Source organism: Herpailurus yagouaroundi, unplaced genomic scaffold (genome assembly GCF_014898765.1).
Source record: "Herpailurus yagouaroundi ecotype Mexico unplaced genomic scaffold, PumYag 191, whole genome shotgun sequence".
In the NCBI taxonomy this organism is placed as follows: domain Eukaryota; kingdom Metazoa; phylum Chordata; class Mammalia; order Carnivora; family Felidae; genus Herpailurus; species Herpailurus yagouaroundi.
In genome coordinates this window covers 1,447,867-1,472,745 of record NW_024412422.1, presented here as the reverse complement: position 1 = coordinate 1,472,745, position 24,879 = coordinate 1,447,867, and the positions used below count along the sequence as shown (strand labels likewise).

Sequence of the window (24,879 nt, the reverse complement as noted above, 5' to 3'; positions counted from 1 at the left end):
TCAGGACCTCCATGGGGGCAGGTCAGGACCTCCATAGCTAGCTGCTATCTCCTGGTACCAGGGTGTCAAAGCCTGTCCAAGACGCCCCTTCAGGGGAGTGTTTTGGTCAGCCCAGTGGCCTGATGGGGTGGGAGCCTGTGGTCCCTCCAAGGGCTTCACCTGTGCCCAGTGGCTGGGCCTGCTCACACTGGTCCAGCAGACCGGGGACATAGCTGGCAGGCACCGTCTCCCTGGCATTGATGACTTCCACCTTCCCTAGAGTTGGGGCAGAGCATGTGAGTGCTCAGGGGCACTCCTGTAGCTGCCAGGCCTCATCCCACACAAACCACCCCCCCAGCCCCCCGCCCTGCCACAGCCCTGGCCCTACTCTAGGCCTCACTTTCTCTCTTTGTACCATGAACTAGCCTCTGTGCTATAGGGGCCAAGAGCAGGCTTCCCAAAGATGGGCCACTTTGGCATGAAGATTATTTGTGAGTTAAAAGCAAATTAAAACCCAGCAGAATCAGGAAAAGCTTTTTACCTCCCCCACCCCCTCCACTACTGCCTGAAAGAATTTACACAGAGGACCGGCTCCAGGAGGACAGCTATCACCACAGACAACTATATTAGGATATGAATGAGGTAGGGTAGGTAGACTGGACCTTGCAAGGCCTGTTTGGTCAAAGTCTTCTGTGTCTCATTGTTTCCCAGGACCTCCCCCCTCCCCACACACATTTGTTTAGCAAATATTTACGCTTCTTTATCTTCCTGTGAATTGCACTCCTTCCTTTTGAAGTCCCAGACCCTTACCCCTTCTCCTTAGCTCTTTTTGCCTGTCTTTGGAATTTCCGTGTCTGTGTGGATTCCCCAGAAATTAAATTTGATTTTGTCCTATTAATTTCTCTCAGGTCAATTTAATTCTTAATCCGGCCAGAAGGACCTTGAAGGGCAAAGGAAATTCCTCCTCCTTGACAGTGCTAAGATTTGAGATGGCCGTGAAGTCTTCACAAAGACAAGCTGGGGGGAAGGGCAGGGGCACCAAGAGGACCCAAGAAGGGGCATGGGTGGGCAGGACAGCTCAGCAAACGCTGGGGATGTTTATAAGCACCTCACTGTTAGCACTTGTGGACAAGCCCATCCTCCCCACGGGGTTCCCCATGCGGACTCACCTGTGGTGGCGTTATAGATGGTGAAGATGACCCCTCCGCCCAACCCCATGCTCTGAGGGTTGACGACTCCGGTGCAGACCAGAGCCGCAATGGCGGCATCCACAGGTGAGCCATGTTGCTGGAGGATGGCTCTGGGGGACACGGCATACAGTAAGAGGCCTGGCTCCCCTGCCCCAGCCTCCCAACATGGGCTTACTCGGTTGGCATTTATTAGGGAATGGTGACAGGTAGGTGACCTTCTGCTGCCACCAAACCCTGGGTTAGGTCAGCTGCCCCCTCAAGTCCAGCTGCTCACAGGTCCACAGCCCTCTACAGATGGCAAATTGTCATACCATTTACAATGCCCCTTGACATATATAAGGAACTTCTCAGTTTGTAAGAAGATTTTGCTGTCATGATTCCCTAGGCCCTTCCAGCAGCCCTGGCTCATTTGCCTGAGCCAGACCTCCAGTCCCTCCCAGCAGTCCAGGAGCCCAGCCTGGGCAGCCCCCCCTCCCCATCTCGCTGGGGTCACATAGGCCCCAACCCCTTTAAGACTGAACTTTTTCAGGTGACCCCAGGTTCTTGCCCTGCCACCAGGGACTTGGGTTCCCCAGCCCCCTCCTAGGGCCCCAGTGTCTATGGGAATGCTCTCTGGCCTTAGTCTCCACATCTGTCCATGGCCACCCAGGGGTGGGCCCTTAAGCTCCAAGGTGCTGGTCAGACTGGCCTGTGTCAAGGAAATGACCTTGTCCTTAGGGTACAGCCCTGTATAGTTCACTGGGGGCTGCCTCTTCCTGAACACCCAGGAATCCTCTCCAGTACTTCAAGGAAGCAAGCATTTAAACCAGTTACAGATGGGGAAACCAAGGCCCAAAGAGGGAGTTGACCTGGTTCGCCTCCTCCACCACATTGGACCTCTGACCCCAGCACCCTCCCTCAGCTCAGGCATCTCAGCCTGACCACTCCACTCTGGGCTCACACCCTTCTCTGAGTCCTTTCTCTGGGCTCACACATGGGCACACATGGCTACCACATGGACATCTGCAATCTTGGAATGGGAAAGGGACACATAAAATACAGTCACATCCAGACACAGAGAAACACAAACGCTTAGTAAGAAGAAAACACCATAAGCAAAAACAAAAGACAAACTGTAAAATCTTTTTTTTTTTTTTTTTTTTTTTTTTTTTTAAATTCCCATTATAAAAGCCTCATCTCACCTGACTCATTGCTTCCTGACTCTGGACGTGCTTTCTATACCCACCTTCCAGAAGACACCTTCCCACCACCACCACCATCACCACCATGCTCTGGTTTTCCCCCCACCTCCCTGACCTCACATTGCTGAAGGCATCAGGCTCAGTCCTCCATCCTTGTGCACTATATCTCCTCCCAGATGAGCTGATCTAGGCTCAGAGCTTAAATCGCAACCTCCACCCTGATGATGCTTAAATTTTATCTCCAGCTCAGTCCTCTCCCCTAAACTCCAGTCACATCCACAGTCATCCACAAGATACCTCCTCTGGGTGTCTAAGAGGCATTTCACACTTTTTTGTTTGTTTTGTTTGTTTCTTAAGTTTTTCTTTGAGGCATTTCACTCTTAACATGACCTAAACTGAATTTTCCTACCACCTCTTGTCCCGCCAAATGGCTCCCTTCCTACCTTCACTATCTTCGAAAGGACACAACCATTCACACCTTTGTGCTGGCCATGAATGCTAGAGTCCTTCATGATTGTTCACTTTCTTTCATCCCCAGATCCAAGCTACCAGCATCTCTCACCTGGGCTATTGTGACATCTCTTACTTGGTCCCCTGCCTCTGCCTCCCCCCCACCCTTACATATTTAACAAAATTACCTGTCAAAATGTAACTCAGACATCCCCACAACAGGAAACTAAATAATTCAGACCAAACTCCCTACAGACCACTAGAAAATCCAGACAAATAGAAAACATCTGCTTAAAGACATCACAAGCTGGGAAGAAATACAGGCCTAGAGAAAGAGGAGCCTAGAGAGAGAAAGATGTTTGCTGGTCCTGGAAGAAGTGGCCAAGAAGCCACACAATGCTTTTGACACCCTACTGTGGCTGGGGGTTGGGTATGCTGGTGAATCACACTTGGAGATGGGTCCTTGCTCTGGAAGTAAAACGAGAAATGGGTCAGCCTTGATGAGCCCAGTGGCCCAAGCTTCAAGTCCTTACTGTTAATCAAACTGGATTAAGATGATATCCTGGGCCTTAGATTATTTCTAAAAATTATTTTTAATAATTTTTAACACATTCCCCAAATGCTAAATTTAAAATAGCCAAGCAAACAAGGCAGTAAGACAGCATAAACAAAGCCCAAGATAAAGCACAATGAAGAAAGACCCATGGGATCTCCAGATTTTGAAACTGTCAGACCACAGTACATTGAAGGGTATAAAAAACAAGATTAAGAATTTCACCAGAGAACTGGCAACTATAATACATGGAATTAGGAGCTCAATGCTAATAGTAAATTAGCAACAGGTTGGACACAAATTTTTAAAAAAAGATTAATTCAATACAAAATATCCAAATCTGGGGCGCCTGGGTGGCTCAGTCGGTTAAGCGGCCAACTTTGGCTCAGGTCATGATCTCACGGTCCGTGAGTTCGAGCCCCACGTCGGGCTCTGTGCTGACAGCTCAGAGCCTGGAGCCTGTTTCAGATTCTTTGTCTCCCTCTCTCTGACCCTCCCCCGTTCATGCTCTGTCTCTCTCTGTCTCAAAAATAAATAAATGTTAAAAAAAATATTAAAAAAAAACCCAAAATATCCAAATCTAAGTACAGAGGGGGAAAACTATAGAACATATAGAAAATAGATTAAAACACATCGGGATAAAACAATAAAAAAAATCATGCAAATGCTAACTAACATTTATAACTATATTCATTTCAGACAAAGTAGATTTTAAGAAGACAGATATTATTTGAGATAATAGGGATACATTATTATTATAAATCTCAATTCAACATGAAGACATAAGAATCTGAATGCATGTACACTTAGTTTAAAAATGCAAATGGGGCGCCTGGGTGGCGCAGTCGGTTAAGCGTCCGACTTCAGCCAGGTCACGATCTCGCGGTCCGTGAGTTCGAGCCCCGCGTCGGGCTCTGGGCTGATGGCTCGGATCCTGGAGCCTGTTTCTGATTCTGTGTCTCCCTCTCTCTCTGCCCCTCCCCTGTTCATGCTCTGTCTCTCTCTGTCCCAAAAATAAATAAACGTTGAAAAAAAAAATGCAAAGCAAAAATTGGCAGAACAAAAACAAAGAGACAAATATACATGGTAGAAACTTTTAGGCTGGGAGGCAGGTCAGAAACTTATAGAATAAGTAGGATAAAAATCTGTAAGGCTGTAGATGATTTGAATGACACCACTGTAATAAAATGACTGAACTGACACATACAAAGTGATGTACTCAGAAATCATGCAGTTGAATACACGTTCAAGAACACATAGAATATTTATATAAACAGATCATATTCTGGACCTTAAAGCAAGCCTCACAAGTTTCAAAGAACTGAAATCATACAAATGACTTAGAAAATCCCCACATATTTGGAAACCAAGAAAAACACTATTAAACAGCTCACAGAACAAAGAAGACATTACAACAGAGATTAGAAAGTGTTTCAAACCAAGTGCAGTGAAAATACTACACATCAGAACTTGGGTTATCAGCCATCATATGGGAGGAAGGAAAGGGGAGGCAATGGGTCTGAAGAACTTCCACATCCCCCACAGGGTCTCAGAGGGAAGAGATCAATGTGAAAAGCCTCACTCAGATGAGTGTTACAGATTGTGTTAGGCAGTCTCCAGCTTATGGGTGAGTGAAAGGTAACCAAGAGAAGACATGGTGCTAAAGAGTTCTGGGTCCTAGAACTCTCAAAATGAATAAACCAACACCCTCCTCCAGGGCAGAGAGCCCTGCCCTGATGAGAGGCTACTGTAGTAGAAGCAAATTGAACAGGACAGGAACCACAGAGGCAAAAGAAAGAGAAAACAATTGTCAATAAGTAGGAGACCACATATATTTTTCCAATCATTTTGTGAAAACAGCAGAAGGAATTCAAGAGCTATGAAGTAATAAAAGCTATTTTGACCTGCCTTCCAGCCTAAAAGTACGGGAAAATTCATTTTGCTTTACCATGGATAATAAAACATGTTGAAGTCATATCCCATACAGAATTGTTATAAGAAAAAAAGATAATAAGGAGCAGCATAATGATCCATGGAGGCATGCTAAAAAGATGAGCCTACAAAGCAGATGTAAATGGCAACTTAATATATCAAAATGTGCCAAAATAAATTAAAAGAGTTATAGAAGCAACGAAGGGACAGCATACATCAGAATTAGAAAAACTGCAAATGAAGAGACTAGAAAAGATGACTTAAAAAACAAAATTATAGAATTCAAGAAAGAATAAAACATGAAAGAAAAAATTCCCTGAAATGAAGGCTAAGCACAAACACAGGGCAAATGCCTACAGAGGTTCCTTAAAAGAAAGAGAAGATGAGGGTCACCTGGGTGGCTCATTTGGTTAAGCATCTGACTCAATTTCAGCTCAGATCATGATCTCACGGTTTGTGGGATGGAGCCTCGCATCAGGCTCTGCACTGACAGTGTGGAACCTGCTTGATATTTTTCTCTCCCCTCTCTGCCTCTCCCCACTTGCTCATTCTCTCTCTCTCTCTCCCTCTCTCTCTCTCCAAGTAAATAAACATTAAAAGTTTTTTTTAAAAGATGGGTGGCTCAGTTGGTTGAGTGTCTGACACTTGATTTCAGCTCAGGTCATGATCTCACAGTTCATGGGTTCAAGCCCCATGTCAGGCTCTGCTCTGGCAGCATGGAGCCTGCTTGAGATTCTCTCTCTCCCTCTCTCTCTGCCCCTCCCCTTCTTGTGTTCTCTCTCTCTCTCTTTCAAAAATAAACATTTTTTAAAAAGAAAGAGAAGATAAAAAGGGGAGAAATTTTTAAATCAAAAAGAAATGAAAAAGAGATTTTAAAATACAAAAGACAGGCAAAGAAGATCAAACACAAACATAATGGGAGTCCCAAAGCAGAAAGCCAAATCTATGGGACAGAATAAGTAATAAATACTTTAATTCAAGATAACTTTCATAATTTAAAAGGAAAAAAAACCCACAAAATTTACTCTGTATTGAAAAAGGCACTCCACTATGTGGGAAAATCAATTCAGAATAGCCAACACTGAGATATATTCTAATAAACCTTTTGGACTTCAATAACAATTAATAATTATTTGGGAATATAGATAAAAAGACTCTTCTAGAAGAGAAAGAAAATAAGATTGTCATCAGACTTTTCAACACCAATGCTTTGTTCCAGGGATGGTGAAGTGTTATAATCAACACATTCAAGGAAAGAAAACGTGAACCAAAGATTTTATATCCATCTAAACTGACCATCACCTACAAAGGCCACAAACTGTTATAAACGTGCAAGAGGGAGAGAGTTAAGATGGCAGAGTAGTAAGGGGACCCCAGGCTTGCCTCATCCCTCAAACACAGCTAGATTCACATCAAATCATTTTGAACACCTATGAAATCAATCTGAGGATTAAGAGAACAACCTGCCCAATTAGAGGGAGAGAACGTGACAGGTACAAGATGCTGAGATGTGAACTGGGGGAGAGAAAAGCCATGGCGCCGAGGTGAGAAGGGAGCCCCTTTCGTAGAGAGGAGAGAAGGGAAGAGAGAACTGCACATCAGGCCCACACAAGAAAAATACTTCTTCCCTGAAACCATTGACTGGAGAATCAAGAGGAACTGATTATCGGAAGTTTTTGCAAACAGTGGAGCTCAAAATCTGAGCATTTAGAAGTCTGCGCCATTCAATGGAGTAGATCTGGGCAGGCAGTGGTGCTCCTGTGGAGAAGGAAGGCAGAAGCCCAGGAATTGACAGCATGGTGTAGGGATCCCCTGGGTTTCACTGGGAGATCTGAAGGAAGCCTGGAACACAGGAGGGGAGATTGTTCACTTGTCTGTGAGGGCTACCTGAACAGCGTGGACACCAGCTTCTCTACCCTGTGATAAGAGAGCAGAGTGATGCCATCTTCCCTCACCCACCAGCACTGTTGGACTTCAGCAAGCAACAGAACACTCCCAGTGGAGGCTGGAGCTGCTTACACCAAAACCCACCCTGCTGTGCCCTGCAGGTGCACCTTCACTAGGGCAGGTCTGACTGAGTCAGCACAGTGGGCCTCTCCTCAAGAGGACCAACACAAGCCCCACACATGCACCAAGTCTACTGATCATAGAGTGCTCCAAAGCATCAGCTTCAGTTCTGATGGAAATAGGATCAGGCTTTTTCCTTCCTTCCTTTCTTTTTTTTTTTTTTTCCTTTGGAATCAGGCATACAGTTTTTGGTCTGTTTGTTTGCTTGTTTGGGTTTTTTGTTCCTTTTTCTTTCTCTTTTTTTGGAACAGTCTTTTAAAAAAAAAAAAGGATTATTTTAACAAATCAAAGCACACCTAGTCAAAGGTCCAAACACTCCCCACTGCAACCAAGGAAGAGCTCTGCAGAGGGCTGATGTGGAGAAAAGAGCAGACAAATCACAACAGCAGAGTGCACACAGCATACACCAGAAACACTTCCTGACATGGCAGTTCCTGGACAGTGTATGACCTCTTCTTATAGAGCATTACTCTCAGGAACAGGAAAAATAACAAGTTTTCATAACACACAAAAGGCAAAGAGCTAGACAAAATGACAAGAAGGAGAAATTCTCCCCAAAAGAAAGAAAAAAGAAACCACAGCCAGGGACGTACTCAAAACAGACATAAGCAATATGAACAAGAATTTAGAGCTACAATCATAAGAATACTATCTGGGCTTGAAAGCATAGAAGACACCAGAGAAACTCTTGCTGCAGAGACAAAAGACCTAAAAACTAGTCAGGCCCAATTAAAAAATGCTGTAACTGAGATGCAAAATTGACTGGATCCTCACAATGAGGATGGAAGAAGCAGAGGAATGGATAGGTGATATAAAAGATTAAATTATGGGAAATAATGAATCTGAAAAGAAGAGGGAAAAAAACTATTAGATCACAAATATAGACTTAGGGAATTCAGTGATTCTATAAAGCACAATAATATCCCTATCATAAGAGTCCCAGAAGAGCAGGAAAAAGTGACAGAAGGTTTATTTGAACAAATTGTAGCTGAGAACTTCCCTAGTCTGGGGAAAGAAACAGGCATTCAAGTCCAAGAGGCACAGAAAACTCCCCTCAAAATCAACAAAAGCATGCCAACACCAAGACATATCACAGTGAAACTTGACAAAGAGAAATCCGAAAGCTAAGGACAAAAGGTCCTTAACCTAAAAGGGCAGATACATAAGGTTTGCAGCAGAGCTGTCCACAGACTTGACAGGCCAGAAGGGAGTGGCGTTACATATTAAATGTGCTAAGTGGGAAAAATAGGCAGCCAAGAATACTTTATCCAGCAAGGTTGTTACTCAGAATAGAAGGAGAGTAAGGAGTTTCCAAGACAAGAAAACCTAAAGGAGTTCATGACCGCTAAACCAGCCCTGCAAGAAATATTAAAGGGGACTCTTTCAGTGGGAAAGAGAGACCAAATCAACAAAGACTAGAAGGGAACAGAGACAATCTACAGGAACTATTACTTTATAGGTAATACAATGGCACTAAATTAATATATATCAACAATTACTCTAAATGTAAATAGACTAAATGCTCCAATCAAGACATAGGGTATCAGAATGTATTAAAAAAACAAGCCCCATTGATATGTTGCTTACAAAAGACTCATTTTAGACCCAAAGTCACCTCCAGATAGAAAGGGAGGGGATGGAGAATGATTTATTATGCTAGTGGACATCAAAAGAAAGCTAGAGTTGCCTACTTATATCAGACAAACTAGATTTTAAAACAAAGACTGCAAAAACAGATTATATCACAGTAAAGGGGTCTATCCAGTAAGAAGAGCTAACAATCATGAATATTTATGCCCCCAATTTGGAAGAAGCCAAGTATATAAATCAATTAATAAGAAACTTAAAGAAACTCATTGATAATAATGCAATAATAGTAGGGGACTTTAAAACCCCACTTATAGCAATAGATGTATCTAAGCAGAAGTTCAACAAGGAAACAATGGCTTTGAATGACACACTGGACCAGATGGACTTAGCAGATATATTTAGAGAATTTCATCCTAAAGCAGCAGAATACACATTCTTTTTGAGTGCACACAGAACATTCTCCAAAATAGATCACATACTGGGTTACAAATCAAGTCTCAACCAGTGCATACCATGCATATTTTCAGACCACAATGCTATGAAACTTGAAGTCAACCACAAGAAAAAATTTGGAAAGACCAAAAATACATGGAGGTTAAAGAACATCCTACTAAAGAATGAATGGGTTAACCAGGAAATTAAAGAAGAAATTTGAAAATACATAGAAGAAAATGAAAATGAAAATACAACATTCTAAAACCTTGGGACACAGCAAAGGTGGTCATAAGAGGGAAGTGTGCAGCAATACAGGTCTTCGTCAAGAAGCAAGAAATGTCTAAAATACACAACCTAGTCTTACATCTAAGGAACTGGAAAAAGAACAGCAAATCAAGCCTAAAACCAGCAGAAGAAGGAAATAATAAAGATTAGAGCAGAAATAAATGATATAGAAATAAAAAGAAACAGAACAGATTGAAACTAGGAGCTGATTCTTTGAATTAGTGGGGTGCCTGGGTGGCTCAGTCAGTTGAGTGTCCAGCTTCAGCTCAGGTCATGATCTCACGGTTTATGGGTTTGAGCCCTGTGTCGGGCTCTGTGCTGGCAGCTCAGAGCCTGGAGCCTGCTTCCAATTCTGTGTCTCCCTCTCTCTCTGCCCCTCCACCACTAGTGCTCTGTCTCTCTCAAAAACTAAATAAACATAAAAAAATAAAAAGAAAGAAAGATAGAAAGAATTAGCAAAATTGGTAAACTCCTAGCCAGACTTAAGATGAAGAGAAAGGACCCAAATAAATAAAATCACAAAATTTAAGAAGAGAGATCACAATCAACACCACAGAAATACAATTAGAATATTATGAGCAATTATATATAAACAAATTGGGCAATCTGAGAAGAAGTGGATACATTCCTAGAAACATATAAACAACCAAAACCAAAACAGGAAGAAAGAGAAATTTGAACCGACCCATAATCAGCAAAGAAACTGAATCAGTAATCAAAAATCTCCCAACAAACAAGTGTCCAGGGCCAGATGACTTCCCAGGGGAATTCTATCAGACATTTAAAGAAGAATTAATACCTATTCTTCTGAAACTGTTCTAAAAAATATAAATGGAAGGAAAACTTCATTAGCTTGATTCCAAAACCAGACAAGGACCAATTATAATGACAAGGACCAGACAAGGAGAATTATAGACCAATATCCCCGATGAACACGAATGCAAAAATTCTCAGCAAGATACTAGCAAATTAACTCCAACAGTACATTAAAAGAATTATTCACCATGATCAAGTGGGGTTTATTCCTGGGCTGTAGCGGTAGTTCAATATTCACAGATCAACCAATGTGACACACCACATTAGTACAAGAAAGGATAAGAACCACATCCCCTCAATAGATGAAGAAAAAGCTTTTGACAAAATACAGCATCTAATCTTGATAAAAACCCTCAAAAAAGTAGGAATAGATGGAACATACCTCAACATCATAAAGGCCATATATGAAAGACCCACAGCTAATATCGTCCTCAAGGGGGAAAAACTGAGAGCTTTTCCCCCAAGGTCAGGACTACAACACGGATGTTCACTGTCACCACTGTTGTTCAAGATAGTACTGGAAGTCCTAGCCTCAGCAATCAGACAACAAAAATGTTTATAGCAGTACTAGCAACAATAGCCAAATTATGGAAAGAGCCCAATGAATGAATAAAGCCCTGATGAATGGATAAAGAAGATGTGGTGTATATATATATACACAATGGAAATATTACTTGGTGATCAAAAAGAATGAAATCTTGTCATTTGCAATGACATAGGTGGAACTAGAGTGTATTATGCTAAGTGAAATAAGTCAGTCAGAAAAAGACAAAAACCGGGTGCCTGGGTGGCTTAGTCAGTTAAGCGTCCACTTCGGCTCAGGTCATGATCTCGTGGTTCGTGAGTTTGAGTCCTGTGTCGGGCTCTGTGCTGACAGCTCAGAGCCTGGAACCTGCTTCAGATTCTGTGTCTCCCTATTTCTCTGCCCCTCCCCTGCTCATGTTGTCTCTCTCTGTCTCTCAAAAATAAATAAACATTAAAAAATTTTTTTTAAAAAAAGAAAAAGACAAAGATCATATGATTTCACTCATATGTGGAATTTAAGAAGCAAAACAGATGAACATAGGAGAAGGGAAGGAAAAATAAAATAAGATAAAAACAGAGAGGGAGGCAGACCATGAGACTCAATTATAGAGAACAAACTGAGCATTGCTGGAGGAAAGGTGGGGAGGGGGGAGCTAAATGAGTGATAGACGTTAAGGAGGGCACTTGTAGTGAGCACTAGGCAGTATATGTAAGTTATGAATCCTTAAATTCTACTCTTGAGACCAGCATTATATCATATGTTAACTGACTTGAATCTAAATAAAGACTTGGAAGAAAAAAAAAATAAACACGCAAGAACTCAGTGAATATTTTCCCCATGAACCCTTCCTGAAGAATCTAATAAAAAGCAAACTTCAGAACCAAAATAACTGGAAAGACTTGGACATGAGTGGGAGTAAGAATTGAATATATATTTACATGTAGACCTAAAACTAAAAATGATGGTTGTAATGGAATTCGTACAGAAACTTAATGGCTCTTGTTCTGAAGATGTAGGTACAGCACAACCATAAAAAATGGTTTAGAGATATGGTTTTGAGTACATGACTGTTGTCTTTTACTTATGTGCCAGTCAAATGACAATTTAAAAGAAAAAATTCTTTGGAGGCATCTGGATGGCTCAGTTGGTTAAGCACCTCACTTTATAGCTCAGGCCATGATCTCATAGTTGGTGAGTCTGAGCCCCACATCAGGCTCTTGGCTGTCAGCACAAAGCCCACTTGGAATCTTCTGTCCCCCTCTTTCTCTGCCCCTCTCCTCCTCCTCTCTCTCTCTCTCTCTCTCCCTTTCTCTCTCTCTCTCAAAAATAAGTAAACATTAAAAAAATACTCTTTGGTTTACAGACCCCCCGGTATTGATAAAAGTAAATGTGCCTGTGTTCTTACACATGAAATTGGATGCGTAGATGGGTTAAATGAACCAATGAAAAATTTCCTTTTAATGATTCTGTGGACAGAAAACTCATTTGGTGGGAAGAGAGGAAATTAACTAAAAAAGGGGTAGAAACAGCTAAAGCTGTTATGGATGGTGAGGCCTATTGTGTGGACACAAAAAGGAAGATGGGAGTGAGAAGAAAGAGGCTGAATAAGAAATAGAATAAGGTTTGATAGAATGATAGGTATTAACTAAGAGTAAGAAGGTATCCCATATCCCTTCAGATCCTATCTTGGGAGAGAGAAAAAACAGGGGGAAGAAGAGGTTTCCAGGTAATTTCAGTATTACCCATGGTAGGGAATTCTATCAGTCCAATAGGATAGACATAAAGATTTTTATTTTGAGGAATCGGTTCATGTTATTGCAGAGGCTGGCAAGTTCAAAATCTGTAGGGCAGGTCAGAAGGATGGAAACTCAGGATTTTTATGTTACAGATTCTTTTCCCAGAAACCTGTTTTTGTAGTTCTGGTCTTCAACTGATTGGCCATGGCCCACCCAGGTTTCAGGATGATCTGTTTTAAAGTCAACTGAATGAAATGTTAATCGCATCTATAAAATACCTTGAGAGCAACATCTAGACTAGTATTTGACCAAATTACTGGGCACCATAGCCTAGTTTAACCATCAGAGGAGCAAATAGAGAATATCCCCAAAAAAGTAAGAGAACTACAAGTATCATATTTATATACCTAATATTATAATTACATATAATATATAACATACAATAAAGATACCAACAGAAATATAATAATCATTAGAGCAAAAATACAAGGCTCTTGATATTAAAAGCTATGCCAGAAAGAGAAAGTAAGTGATATATTTTCTTGTTTTGCAAAAAAACAAAAAACAAAAAACAAAAAAACAAAAAAAAACCCAGACATAATAGCAAAAAAAGAAAAAGAAAATGAAAAGGAGATATATAAATTAAAAAAAAAACAGGAAAAATAAATCAGAGACAGATGAAAATTATTCCCTCTAAAAGACTGAATAGGAACAGAATGAAGGTAAGGTGAATGAGATCTTTGAGGATATCTTTTTACATAGTTTTGACTTGTATTCAAAAATAAAATTAACAAAAAGGATGAAAAAGGAAACCCTAACATTGAATATGAACTGAAAAAAAAATTAAGCTAACATATATTGAACTGATAACCACATAGGAAAAAAATTTAATTGTACCATACATCTTTTGTGGGATATGTGCTAAAGACAAACACAACAACAACAAAACCATGCAAAGAGATCTCAAACTTTACTTAGATTCATTGAGTGATACTATTGAATTAACTTGGAGACTATTTTGTGAGTACTTGGGGATAGAATGAGTAAGTAAATATATTTGGTGGGAACTTCTCTTACCATGGTAGAGGAGACACACAGATGAGAGGAAAATGAGAAGAAGCCTATCATGGTGGATCTGAACTGGAGGTCTCAGTACAGACTCATGACATTTGTATGTTTCTTCTGGTTCTATGCATTGACACATCATAGAAGCAATGGCTTCCCCATATCAGTGAACACTCCTAGCACTTAAATCTTGGTTTCTGAAATACCATAATCTACTAATTCCTGATTTCAGATCTGGCTGAGGGGACATACAAGCAGATCCTGGAACATTTTGGGCTAGAAGTCAAGAAAATTTTCTAAGACTAATGGATTTGTGTAAAAGAACATAGTTGCTGGCTTAGAGGGGCTCTCTTTGGTCAAATCTGTAACAGTTTGGGCATCAAAAACAATAACAATGTTGGATTATAACATGTTGAATTAAGACAATCCTTGAGGGGTGCCTGGGTGGCTCAGTCAGGTAGGCGTCCGACTTTGGCTCAGGTCATGATCTCATGGCTCCTGGCTCAAGCCCCACGTCGGGCTCTGTGCTGACAGCTCAGAGCCATTAGCCTGCTTTGGATTCTGTGTCTCCTTTCTCTGCCCCTCCCCCACTTGCTCTCTCTTTCTCTCTTTCAAAAATAAATAAACATTGGAAAAAAAGTTTTTAATTAAAAAATACATTAAAAAGATAATCCTTGAGTCAATAGTGATACTCAAGAACATTTAGGTTGGGTAAGAGGGGATCTCCTTTATAAAAGAATGCCAGCTAATGAATGTTGAAGAAATGACAGGTTTAGAAATCACCTTTTTGCAAACACAAATTTATTTATTCAGACAAGGACCAAAATAGATGCTAAAACATGGGGTCAAGTGTTGTTTAATAAAAAGATACTCGCCTGGTCTCAAAGTATCAAACCATATGTTACTTATTTAATAGGGCACTACCCCTTACAGTGGAGAGATCTGGAAGATACCACTTTTATGATGTGATCCAACTTAGCATCACCAATGATAGGAGATCCTTTGTGTTTAACCTGGATCTGATCATGAAGAAATAATTAGAGGAGCGCCTGGGTGGCTCAATCGGTTAAGCGTCCGACTTCAGCTCAGATCATGATCTCATGACTCATGAGCTCGAGGCCTGCATTGGGGGTCTCTGCTGTCAGCACAGAACCCACTTCGGATCTTCTGTATCCTCTTCTCTCTTTCTGCCCCTCCCCCCCTCAAAAATAAATATCAAAAAATTTTTAAAGATTAAAAGAAAGAAATAATAGACAATAGACAATACTAGACAAACCAAGATTGTGAAACAAGACTGTGATACAACTGGACTGGCTTCCTTAAAAACGTTAATATCATAGAAGATCGATTGTTTGTTCATTTCTTTTAAAGAGGCAGAGAAGGGGCACCTGGGTGGCTCATTTGGTTGAGTGACCAACTCTTGATTTTGGCTCAGATCATGATCCCAGGGTTGTGAGATAAAGCCCCGCATCAGACTCCATAAGTGTGGAACCTGCTTAAGATTCTTCTCCCCCCTCCTGTCTCTCTCTCTCTCTCCCCCCATCCCAACCCCTCTCCCCCACTCACACACTCTCTCCTCTAAAATAAATAAATAAATAAAATAAAAATAAAGAAGCAGGGGGAAGTTCTAGATTAAAGAAGACCAAAGAAACATGATAATCACTGATTGGATACTGGATGTAAAGAGATAAGTAGAAGATAGATGATAGATGGTAGACAGGAGGGAAGGAAGAAAATAGATGATAGAATTATTGGATCAATTGGGAAATTTTGAACTGGATGAGGTATCAAATTTTCTTGAGCGTGATAATGGTATCAGTGTTATATAGGAGAATATCTTATTCTTAGTAGATATATACTTAAGTAGTTAGGGATAAAGTGCCATGATTAAAGCAACTTACTTTTAAAAACATATAGATAGATTGGGGCACCTGGATGGTTCAGTCATTTAGGCATCCTACTTCGGCGCAGGTCACGATCTTGCGGTTCGTGAGTTCAAGCCCCACCATCGGGCTCTGTGCTGACAGCTCAGTGTCTGGAGCCTGCTTCAGATTCTGTGTCTCCCTCTCTCTCTGCCCCTCCCCTGCTCGCACTCTGTTTCTCTCTCTCTCTCAAAAATTAATAAAGATTTTAAAAATTAATAAAAATAGATAAATAGATAATATATGGAGTGAGAAAAAGAAAACAAGGTGAAATATTAACAATTGGTGAACCTAAGTGAAGGGTAAATGGGCATTCTTTCCATTTTTCTGTGGATTTAAAATTTTTTCAAAATAAAAATATAAACATTTAGGGGGAAAATAGCCACAACAACAGCAAAAAACTTGTGAAATGCATCTAAGACAAACTTTGAGGGAAAATGATAGCTTTCATGTATCAGAAAAGAGTTTAAAAATCAATAACCTACGTACCCATCTTATAATTTGTGTATCTCAAGATGAGTTTTTTTGAAAAGCAACTCAAACTCAACAGAAGTAGAAGAATCAAGATAAAAATAGAAACTAGTGTAAAAGGTTATAAATGTATAATAAAGAAAATCAACAACACTAAAGTTGATTCTTCAAAAAGACACTAAAATTGATAAAACCCCTATCAAGATTGGTCAAGAACAAAGAAAACACTAATCACCAATACCAGGAATGAAAGAGGACTCACTACAGACCCAACAGACATTAAAAAGGTAATAAGAAAATGGTATTGACCACTGTCTGTCAATAAAGGTGACAATTTGCATAAACTGAACAAATCCCTTGCAAAGAATTAACTACAATGGATACAAGAAGAAATAAAAATGTGATAGTCTTATATTTATTAAAGAAATAGAATCCATTATTGGGGTGCCTGGGTAGCTCAGTCCGCAGAGCATGGAACTCTTTTTTTTTAATTTTTTTTTTCAACGTTTATTTATTTTTGGGACAGAGAGAGACAGAGCATGAACGGGGGAGGGGCAGAGAGAGAGGGAGACACAGAATCGGAAACAGGCTCCAGGCTCCGAGCCATCAGCCCAGAGCCTGACGCGGGGCTCGAACTCACGGACCGCGAGATCGTGACCTGGCTGAAGTCGGACGCTTAACCGACTGCGCCACCCAGGCGCCCCAAGGAACTCTTGATCTCAGGGTCATGAGTTTGAACCCCAAGTTGGATGTACAGATTACTTAAAAGTAAAATCTCTAAAAGAAAGTAATAGAATCCATTATTTATTTATTTGTTTATGTATTTATTTATTTTTAAGTTTGTAAAGATTTAAAAATATATATTTAAAGAGAATACAAGTCCTCTTTGAAAGTAGTTAAGATCATTGATTGTGTTGACTTTGTCTCTCCTAATGAAACTTAGGAGAGGTGCATGACATCTCCCTCTACCCTCAAGTGGCCCAGTGTAGAAATCACATTGTTCATGATACCAGACACATTCACAGAGGACAGAACCACACAGACAGGCCCTATTCAAAATGGGAACTAGAAATACGCCAGCGCGTCATGTCTGGCTTTGTGGGTCTGGTAGTTGGACCAGGCCAAGAGCTTGTTTTCCTGTGGGAGACTTTCAAATACTCAAATGTGCACAAACTCATCATCATCAACCTGAACCTTGATGACGTATTTCCTCTCCATGACCACCTGGCTCCTGAACTCCACAGCCTTAAAAGTAGCAAACTTGTTCTTTTCCTGCTCTTTCCAGTAGTGGTTTCACATGGTTGGTGATGGTCTGGGTCTCAGCCGTGGCAGACTGCATGGCTGAAGGTGCCCCCACACATCTTGCTGGCAGCTATCAGGAGATGGGCCGAGCGGAAACCAGACCTGAGGTCCCTGCTCTGCTTAAGGCAGGTGGCCTTAGAATCCATTGTTTAACACCTTTACACACATACACAAATAACTCCAGCTCAAAAGCCTTAAACAGTACATTTTTACAAGCATTTAAAGAGAAAATAACTTGGGCGCCTGGGTGTCTCAGTCAGCTGAGCGTCCGACTTTGGCTCAGGTCATGATCTCGGGTTTCGTGAGTTCTAGCTCCGCATTGGGCTCTCTGCTGTCAGCACAGAGACCACTTCAGATCCTCTGTTTTCCCTCTCTCTTCCCCTCCCCCATTGGTTCTCATTCTCTCTCCTCTCTCTCTCTCTCAAAATAAAGAAACATTAAAAAAGACAGAGAAAATAACATCAATCTTAAAAAACAACAGGTGCGCCTGGGTGGCTCAGTTGGTTAAGTGTCTGACTTTGGCTCAGGTCATGATCTCGCAGACTGTGAGTTCGAAAGCCCCACATCGGGCTCTGTGCTGACACTTTGGAACCTGGAGCCTGCTTCAGATTCTGTGTCTCCCTCTCTCTTTGCCCCTCCCCTGCTTGTGTTCTGTCTCCCTCTCTCAAAAATAAACATTAAAAAAAATAACAAAAAAAGCAAAAAAACAACAAAACCTTGTCTCCTAGAGCATAGAAAAAAGAGAACACTTCCCAGCTGTTCTCATATATATATATATGTATATATATATATATATAGTGAGGCCACTATAACTTTGATACCAAAACCTGACAAGGACATTATAAGAAAGGAAAAATACAGACCAGCATCTCTCATAAACATAAAGACAAATATCCTAAACAAAATGGTAACAAATCAGAGGTGACTGGCTGACTCAGTTGGTAGAGTATGCCACTCCTAATCTCTGGGTCGTCAGTTTAAGCCCCATGTTGGGTGGGGCTTTTAACTCTTAAAAACAGTCAGCAAATCAAGGGGCGCCTGGGTGGCGCAGTCGGTTAAGCGACCGACTTCAGCCAGGTCACGATCTCGCGGTCCGTGAGTTCGAGCCCCGCGTCGGGCTCTGGGCTGATGGCTCAGAGCCTGGAGCCTGCTTCCGATTCTGTGTCTCCCTCTCTCTCTACCCCTCCCCCGTTCATGCTCTGTCTCTCTCTGTCCCAAAAAATAAATAAACGTTGAAAAAAAAAATTAAAAAAAAAAAACAGTCAGCAAATCAAATAAAAATGATATTAAAATCATGAACAAATGGGGTTCTTCCAGGGATGCAAGGGTGGCTTAACAGTCATTGCATATCTTAAAAGACAGAAAAATTATTTGTCTTGATAACACAGAAAATACATTTGAAGAACAACCTGATAGGAAAATGGGCAGAAGATTTTAACAGAAACTTCATAAAAGAGGATGTTCAGATGACCAAGAATTACTTCCAACCCTCAGCATTAGGCATGGGTTTGTTCATTGTCTGTCTCACCCACCACAAAGGCAAGGACTTTGAACATCTGGGTTACCACTGTGACCCCAGCACAATGGCTAGCAGATAGTAGGTGCTGCTCATCCTATTTGATGAAGCACCTTTTGGGAAGAGAAGCATTCTTGCACCCGCAAGGCCCACTGAGTTGTACTCTGTACACATCCATGTCCACAGGCATAATGGCCGGGGCTCAGGCCACCTGGGCTGGAGTTCCCACTTAGCAGTTACATGATACTGGACACATAACTCAACCTCCCTGAGCCTGGCTTTTTTTTTTTTTTTTTTTTTTTTTATATGTATTCTACACCCAAAGTGGGTCTCCAACTCACAACTCTGAGAGCAAGATTCCCATGCTCTACCAATTGAGCCAGCCCGGCTCCCGGAGCCTGTGAGTGGGAGCAGTTCTCACCAGTAGAGAGCTAGAGTGCAGAACGATCATGCATTTTGAACATGTTTGGCTTCGAGGAACTGAGAGGCTGCTGTCACCATCACTGCTATCACAAACCCCCAGATGTGCACATTCACACATGCAGGTGCACACTGCCCAGGCAAACAAGTTCTTTCCACAGCCACAGCCCTGAGGGAAGGAAATGCAGTAATTTCCCAGTGAGCTGGCCAGGAGTCCAGAGAACCACTAGGGCCACAGGGGCTGGGAGGGGAAGGAGCTATGAGCCTACTCCACAGTGGGGTCCCCTGCTCGGACCCTGGGTCCTACTCCTAACCCTGAGATGTCAACCCACATCCAATCCAATCTACTGTAACAGTGGTCAGACTGCTGCCATCAAGGGAGCATCTCCTATGGGCCAGGCAATCTTCATGCCTACCTTTAAGGGTGCAAGTGCCAGCATGAGTCTCATTTCACAGAGGCTCAAAGGCCGCAACAGCCTGCCAGAGTTTCTGCTCTCCCCTGTGCTGAGAGTGAAACCCACAGATCCCTGGATGGGTCGGAGCAGCTGGTAAGACCCAGCTCTCAGGGGCCCATCCCCGTCCCCACCTCCACAGCCCAGTGCTAGCCCAGACTCCAGTGCCCTAAAAGGTGAGTGCTCTGGACCCCACCATCCTCTTCTACGACTACTCCCTTTATCAGTAAAGCTCTGACCTTTACAGGCTGGCTAGGAGCTAGGCAGACATTGGAATCCAGGGCAGGGGGTGGAGGATTCTGAGAAGACCCCACCCTTCCAGCAGCCCAGGACAGTTTCCATCCCTGCAGAGGCCTCCTCCCTCTGTGACACCAGGCAGCTCCCTCCTGTGCAGGCCTAGTTTCTTTATAAATCAAGTGCAGCAAATGGAAAAGCAATGAATCTTCCCACCGAGGATCCTGTGGGAGGGCAGGTATTTCTGAGTGGCAGGTATATGTCACAAAGCCCAAAAGCCAACACTACCCTGAAGTTCATGCAGTCTCTCTAGAAGACAAGCACTTGCTCAGAGCCTCAGAACACCCAGTTTGCATGCAAGCCTAACACATTGGGCCATAAGGCTGGAAGATGACAGACTAGAGAGAAAGGAACCTCACTGTCACCGTGTGTCTATTTACCCATTACTCATGGTGCTGGGTCTCTACTCATGCCAACTTTAAGACTCCTCCCCCAGGGGCCCTGGCTGCAGAAATCATGGCCCCAAAGGAACAGACCTGGCACGGTAGGCTAGGAGGAGTTCGGGTCTGGGAGGCCTGCTGCTAAAAGGAGATGGCGGGAGGGAAGCTAGAGACAGCAGGGAGGAAGGAGAGTGGGCTTCAGGCAGGCAGCTCCCTTCAGAGCCTGCAGCAACATGGCCAGGAGCCCTCAAAGGGGAATCTTGGCCAGGAGGACCCCAGCCCAGCCAGGGTCTCTTGACCCCCTGTTCCACAGCAGCTGGGGCCAGCTCCAGGCTCCCTCCCACTCCTGGCTTCTTAAAACAAGAACAGGAAGTTGAGAGTGCTGTTTGACAAGTACACAAAACACCGGGGAGAAACCACATCCGCCCTCCTCACCAAGGAGACTTGCAGGGAAGATCTTGGGCTCAAGAGCAGAGACCCCAACCACAGACCCTCACACATGCACAGCAGGGCATTCCACAGAGAACCACAAGACAAGAACCTCTCCAAGGGGAGACACAGTGGGCCCAAACCCCCTCAAAGAAATGTGGCAGCGGCTCTCACTCCTGGGGACCATGTCCCCAGCACTGGTCTCTGGGGCCTGAAGCCCCTGCCTGGTTTGCAACTACAGCTACGGTTCAGGTGGGCACAACACCTCTGTATGTTCTCCAGAGCATGGGGGAGGGGAGGTTCACTCCCCTCCCATCACCTGGAAGGCCCCTGGGGAGACCAAACAGCCTGTCCCCCACTTGTCACTGAGCTGCCACCTTCAGCCACTGTCATCATAGAAGGAGCCCTGAAGGAGGAGACAGAAAGCCCTGAGAAGAGCCCAGAGGACCAGGTCAGAGGACCAGAGACAGATGAACAGATGCACAGACAGACAGACAAAAGAAGGAAGGAAGGAAGGAAAAGGCAAATTAATGCAACAGAAGGATAAAGCATACAGGAAAGGTGAAGCCAGAACAAAGACAGCCCAGAACACCACCTGCCCAGCAGTGGCTGGGCCAGGACTCTGCCGTGCTCCCCCTTGTGCTGGGACTGTCCCCTCGGTTTATAATGCATTTCTGATCCTGACAGTGATCCATGAGGCGGATATTCCGGGAAGCAGACCCGGCCAGCAGGGAGGGAATGATTTCTCAGGCTTCTTTCTTACAGGCCCGGGCTGGGGGCCAAGGGCCAGGAGGGGCGTCCTGCTATGTTCCGCTCCGGTGGGCAGTGGAAGCCTCTCATGGGCTAGGCTTCCTGGAAAAGAATAGGAAATGCAGGCCCCCTCTCCACCACCCACCTTGCCCCGGCCCCAGACATCAAACAGTCACTGGCTGGGCCCAGGCCCTGACATCAGAAGGGGAGGCTGTGGGGGACATGGTGCTAGCAAGGGCAGATTTCCTAGATCCTGGGTCAGGGTGAGAGACTGGCCTCGGGCAGCACTGAGTGCACCCTGGCAAGCCAGGACTCACCCATACTTCTGGAAGAAAACCCCAGCCTTAGACAATTGTGTGGCTTCTCTGAAGGGCCAGTGCCAGTCATCAGGGTCAGCCCGGGCCAGACCAGGGACACTGTGGCAGTCCCCTCTCGGGGCTTCCTGAGGCCTGGAGCTAGAATGGACTCACACACCACCTCTGTCAATATCCCCAAGCCCCCTTCTGTCCTCTGCGCACACTTTTCTCCTGCTCTATGCAAGGGTCCTGGGGCTGACTCCTTGCTGGACTCCAAACTCACGTGACCCCCACCACCAGTGCACACACACATGCACCTTCTCCACACTCTCACCACGGGTCACAAAGTGTCCAGGAGGAGCCAGCCACTGAGAGCCACCCAGCTCCCACCCACCTCTTACTCACCGTCCAATCTCCGAGCAGACCTTGGAGTCAGCGGCGACCGCAGCGTGGGCAAAGGCCTGGGAGCCGCAGTGGGCATGGTGGCGAGAGAGGACCACGGCGGGCACGATGATGGCTAGGGCCAGCCCCAATCCCAGAAGGACCATGCTGACCGTGGCCCTGCGTCCCTGGGCCATGGCTCTGAGGTCCAGGGTGGAGAGACAAGGCAGGTAGACAGACAGATGGGTGGATGAATGAACAAGATGGGCAGATAGACTCACAAGTGATTGGACAGATGAACAAATAGATGGAGGCCAGAGACAGACAAACAAATGGATTGACAGTCCAGATAGCTGGACAAAAGATAGTAAGAGAAGGTTGGACAGAGACAGGATTACAGACGGTGGACAGACAGGTTTACCAACAAAGAGAGGCACCCAGAGGACAGGTGGGTGTATGGACGGACAGCTGGCGATGGCAGGGCTGCTGCCTGACTCTAATGCTTGCTATGAGAGGCAGAGCTGGCCACACGCCTGAACTTCCAGTTTTCAGTCCCTGTTCTTGGCCCTGGCGGGAGGCCAGGGACCAGGGCGTTTGTGGGGAGTTTTCCTTCCAGAAAGGAGAAAGCACCGTTAACTCCCTCATTCCCGCAGACTGCCCCCTGCAAGCCTTGATGATACAAACACCCCTCCTCCCCAGGGCTATCCCAACCCACGTGCTTGAGGACTTGGCGCCTACTGCCCACAAGACAGCTGGGGTGCAGGATGCCCAGAGCCCCCACGGCCATTCTCCAGTTCCCAGCAAAGCCAGCACAGCAGGGTTCAGGCCTGCCTGCCCAGTCCCCTCCCCTGGATCAGGCTCAGAGAGACAAGGGGGCCAGAGTGGCACCCCGACTCCTGCCTTCTTGGTGTGACCCTGCCCAGCAACAGCTTGCCCTAGTATCCTCAGAGTCAGAGGACAGTGGAGATGTTTGGGACACAGAGGTAGGGCTAAAGGGGGCCAGAGACAGAGGGAGGGAGGACCTAAGGCGATGTCACTCAGGACCCAGGTTCAAGTCCCAGCTCAGCCACAGCCTAGCCAGGGAACAAGGGTGCTAGGAAGGGGTTCAGCTTCCCAATCTGCATCAAACACCCAGGACTACAAGACATCTATGTGAGGAATGCATACAGGGCCTGCATCCAGCCCTTGGCACCCACTACCCCTGGGGCCCGCTGTCCTAGAAATGCCACCATGGGCCTCCAGAGAGCAAGGCTGCCCTCCCATCTGCCTCTCTGCCCTTCCCTGGCAATGTGTCTGCTTCCCTGTGTCTGTGGTGACATTGCCTCCTCTCCTGGGGACACTGGCCTAGGCCCTCCCTTGCCCAGACCTCAGGGTGTCCAACAGGGAGGCTGCTGGGGGAGAGGGGACCCTTTGAGTCCCCTCTTGACCAGGCTCACAGGGGCACAGGGTGCAGGGGCCACAGGCTGGACTCCCACTCACAAAGCCCCCATGCCCCCCCACCCCGTATGTCCTCTGTCTTCCTTCCCAGCTGAGCACTGCCCTCCCCAGGCCTCTCTACACCTCCTGGTATAGCAGAGAAACCATGCCCATTCAGCGACACAGACTGCTGGGCTCTGTCCCAAGCTTCTGGTCAGCCTGGACAGTCTCTCTAGTAGGCCCGTTCCCACAGCTGCCTTGTGGGATGGGGAGGGCTGTGAGCGCCTTTTCCTGCCCCCACTACCCCCCACAGCACAGTGACATTGCTCAACCAGGAAACAAAGTGCATTCCTGGGCTAGTGCCAGCCCACCCGCTAGGAGGCAGGGGCGGCAGAGACAGCAGGTCTGAGGCATCAGGAGTGGGACATCCCCCCTCCTCTCCCCAGCCATCCTGGTCAGGCTGAGGCCAGGGTGCGAGGGCTGGAGGAACAAAGGTCCAGGAAAGGAAGGAGCATCAAGGTAGGTCTGGCTAGAGATGCGGCTGGGGAGGCTTAGCTGAGAAGGGTCCTGAGTATCCATGTCCGGAGGGGACGGGTAGGAGATGATGGGAAGGAAAGAGAGAGGAAAGCAAGTCCCTCAGCACCTGAGGGAGGCTTCAGCTGAGCCTGTGGGGTCTGGGGAACTGGATGCACTCTGCCCACGTGTGGGAGCCCAAGGAGCTTCACCTCCAGCAGGAACAAGACCAGCCCCTCAGGCCTCAGTCTTCTCTTCTGCAAACAGGGCTATGGCCTTTCCTCTGGCACCAAAATGAAGGCTGAGGAGGTTTGCATACCCCAGCAGCCCAGCCTCCATCCTGTCTCCGGGGGACCCCAGCAGTACTACCCTCTGGGGCTCAGGGCCCAGGCTGCAGATATAAACCCCATTTCCTTGTGAGCACTTTGGAAACACTGGGTTTTCCTGCCTTGTGAAGGAGAGCCCAGACCTGGTCTCCCCTGGCCTCTGTGCCCCTGGTCTCAGGGGTTCCCACTCATGTTCACTGGTCAGG

General features: G+C 44.9%; 1 protein-coding gene and 1 pseudogene across 4 annotated transcripts in view; both read right to left on the bottom strand.

Annotated features, from left to right (window-relative positions):
- GGT5 (gamma-glutamyltransferase 5) overlaps positions 1-23,105 on the bottom strand; it is a 43,468-nt gene extending 20,363 nt beyond the window's left edge. The window contains exons 1-3 of one of the 4 annotated variants that reach the window (XM_040443558.1): positions 22,443-23,103; positions 1,149-1,279; positions 160-255 (exon numbers count right to left, since the gene is read on the bottom strand). In XM_040443558.1, the coding sequence (XP_040299492.1) occupies positions 160-255; positions 1,149-1,279; positions 22,443-22,615 (400 nt within the window). In that variant the 5' untranslated portion in view covers positions 22,616-23,103. Of the gene's footprint in view, positions 1-159; positions 256-1,148; positions 1,280-22,442 lie in introns of all 4 variants that reach the window. The other 3 variants (XM_040443559.1, XM_040443560.1, XM_040443561.1) reach the window with 3 other exon arrangements.
- LOC121010466 (cystatin-B-like) lies at positions 17,012-19,206 on the bottom strand (annotated as a pseudogene).
- Positions 23,106-24,879: the final 1,774 nt, after the last annotated feature.